We start from the raw sequence: 3,347 nt of genomic DNA, 5'->3' as shown, positions 1-3,347 counted from the left end.
ACTTGGTCTTACAAAATTTGGCTGTTCTTGCTGTGCCCTCCCAAGGTCCTTAACAGCCCCTAACCTCAGGGTCTGTGTTCTTGCTGGGGCTGGCTGCTGTAGCCATTGGCCCTTGAGGACTACAAAACTCCTGCTCCTCCTCTGCTTGCAGTTAACAAGGTTAGGCTCCCTGTTACAGGGACTGACTGGGAAATTTTGGGACGGTTGGTTACTTCACTAAATACAAACTTTTAGGAATAGCCTTACTGCATTCATGCAGAGTGTTGAACGAGATGATCCTTGAGGTCCCTCCCAACACTTTGATTCTATGACACTTACAATGCTAACATTAGGCAGCCATTTAAAAAAATGGCCTAGATTCAAGTAAATTGAAGAAAGGCTGGGGAAATTAGGACTGATGTAGGTCTTTGAGCTAAAATTAGCTTTGCACTTTTAAATAGTAAAAGAACAGTGGTAGGGCCTCTAAAGAACCTGCGAAAACATCTTGTTACTATGGTGAAACAGAAGCCCTAGTATTATCAAAAAACAAATCATAGAAAGATGGCATAGCTTACTGCACAAAGATTTTGTTAAACACAGGTTAGTTCAGCTTAAGTGTATATTGTTATCTTAGCCTGTATGGTCCAAGAAATATAGCTGCTTTCATAGTAGGTACTTTACAGGCCTGATCCAAAATTGAGTAAATTAATTGAAAGTCTACCAGTGACCTGAGGAACATGAGAGTTTGGAAATGAAAACAGTACTTTGTTTATAGCTGCATGTGCAAATAAGTATTCTAGACTAAATTATGTCCTCTTCTACATGTCTACAACTATATTTACTTCAGTGGCATTAAGGAACATAAAAGGAGGACAATATTTGTTTCCCTCTGAGTGAAATTCATAGTTATAGATATCTCTAGACAGAAGAGCACAGAACTGGGTCTCAGGACTTGTTCCTTGTACATGATTGGTCAAATCCTACTTGCTGAAAACATCAAAGCAGGTGGCAAACTGGAATTAATCCTACTGATCTGTTCCTCAATCTGTAAAGCAGAACTAGAAGAAAAGCTACCACCAATCCCTACAAATTGTGCATACACAATAGTTTCCAAACAAGTTATTGGTATTCTATCATCCACATTTTTCTCATGTAATCCATGCCCATTTATTTGTTACTACACCTTGTCTTAGGTCTAGGTTATGTCCTCTGAAGAAGCTTTTTTTTTTTAATACTGACCTGATCAAAGGTTCTAGACACCAGTGTAGTAGAAGTAATAAACTAGACTCCTAATACTACTGCCTGCTTTTTCTGGCATTTGGACAAGCCTCTTCATCTCCCTGAACCTCTGTTCATTTATCTCTAAAGTGAAGTCTACACACCTGTCAGGCTGTATGCATCTGCATTTTGAATTTGGAAGCTAAACTGTGCTGGGATATAATTTACAAAATCTAGGAACTCCAGGCCCGGTATACTGGTAAACCAAGTAGTTCTGGTCAAATGCTTGATACATTGTAGACCACACAAGTGGAATGAGTAACAAACGTCATTCCATTCCATTGTTGTTGCTGAACTGACGGCCAGAAATAAATGTAAAGGAATGAAAATTCACAGTATGTTTCCTTACAACAGTGTGGTTCTGTAAGGATAATGGATTGGGACCTGCTCTGCTAGTAAAATAATGGGACTTATACACATCTATCAAGCACAGTGGCAGTTCTGAGTATGGAGAATTTGTAATTTCGGGTCTCGGTAGTACAACATCCTATAAAGTGAGGATTTTGCTCCAAATTTTTGCCCTTTGTCACATTTGTGCAACCTCAGTGAGAGTTACTCCAACCAATGGCCCAACAAATATTGAAGGTCTCCAAAGTTTCCAGAAAAAAAACCTCAGTCTTGTGAAATGTCAAGTTAATATTAGCTAAACTTCTAGCAGGCTTCAAATCATCCACAAAGACATCTGTTATGAATTGGGTTGGGAGTGATTTTCTCTCATCCCACCAAAACCCTTCTCTTGTCTGACAGTCATTGGCATCTCCCTTTGAAAAGCTGCTCCTGGCAGAAGTCATGGTCTCCCCTCCTTAGGAAGCAGAACTATCCACTCTTACTGGAATGTCAGTTTTTTTTCTTCCTTAATATTTTATTTTCTGTATGGTATTTCAGAACATCATCTTAGCTGAGAGAGTAGCTGTGTTCAAGTTATTTCATCTCTACAGATCTCTCTATCTATCTGTAAAATAGGATTACTTTCCTACCTCACAGGGCACTTGGGGATATAACATCTGGAGGAAGTAGTAAATGGAAGAGGCTACACAGAGGTGTGTAGAATTAGCCTAAATGCCTGTGTTGCAGGGCCCAATCCATAAAGATGCAATAAAAAAAACTGACTACACATTTATAGCCTGCATTTATTGTTATTAAATAACTGAAAACATATGCTTTCATGTTTTCAAGGTTTAGTATGTAATATCCTATATTTAATGTTACATAAAATCCCACGTTCCCCTCACGTGCTCTATGCTGGGTTTTGGCATATTAGCAGCTGTTGTCTCATGTTAGCTACTGGGGATTTCCTTTTGATTCCCTGAAGCAACAGCTTACTATTTTGGGTGGATTCTGGTTAATAACCTTCTGAACCATTCTGATAGGGCATTTCTGTAATATGCACCAAGGCCAATCCCAAGAACACCAATAGTGCCCATTACTGCTATTCCCACAACAAAGTTCCTGGTAATCACTTCGGTAGCTGGAGGGGGTCCACTATCAATGCTCCCTCCAAGTCCTTTATCTTTACAGTATGGAGGAGCCCAGCCATATTCACAGTGGCAGTGTCTTTCACTGTTTCATATTCCTCTGTTATGGCACCTGGTGAGGTTACAGTCGTAATGCAGAAAAGACACTCTGACGCACCTCCGATTGAAACAGATCTTGTCCTTACCACACGGCGTGCCATCTCTAACTGATCCAATATCAGGTATCTCCATCCCAGAGTGATAGTCTATACCCCAGCACCATTTATCATCAATGGGAGTTTGGACAATAGTATTATGATTCTCCAAAGAAGGTAGATTTCTCACTTTTTCACACTGGATCCTACCACATAAGGTATCCTCAGCTTTACATTTCTTATACGTACTAGCTCCATTTATACCACAATTGCCAAACCGGTCGCCTCGAGCATTCAGTTCACTGAAGCAACCTTGTTCAGCGACACTTGCTTCACTGCCAAAGATAGATTTGCACAGTTTATCATGAGTAGAGCAGTTTCCATGATAACAGTAGGCACCATGCTGGCATGGAGCACCATCTTGCACATACACATCTTTCGGGCACCACTGGGAAGTTCCATTGCAGTACTCAGGCAGGTC

At 40.3% G+C, this 3,347-nt stretch overlaps 1 protein-coding gene across 1 annotated transcript in view; it reads right to left on the bottom strand.

The window, feature by feature from the left end:
- Positions 1-2,579: 2,579 nt before the first annotated feature.
- LOC102383455 (disintegrin and metalloproteinase domain-containing protein 20) overlaps positions 2,580-3,347 on the bottom strand; it is a 3,592-nt gene continuing 2,824 nt past the window's right edge. Inside the window, 1 exon segment of the mRNA XM_006039497.1 lies at positions 2,580-3,347. This exon segment is cut by the window's right edge and continues 904 nt beyond it. Within this exon segment, the coding sequence (XP_006039559.1) occupies positions 2,580-3,347 (768 nt within the window).

This window comes from Alligator sinensis, unplaced genomic scaffold (genome assembly GCF_000455745.1).
Source record: "Alligator sinensis unplaced genomic scaffold, ASM45574v1 scaffold768_3, whole genome shotgun sequence".
Taxonomy (NCBI): domain Eukaryota; kingdom Metazoa; phylum Chordata; order Crocodylia; family Alligatoridae; genus Alligator; species Alligator sinensis.
The sequence above is the reverse complement of the archived record's forward strand: the minus strand, read 5'-3'. Positions and strand labels throughout refer to the sequence as shown.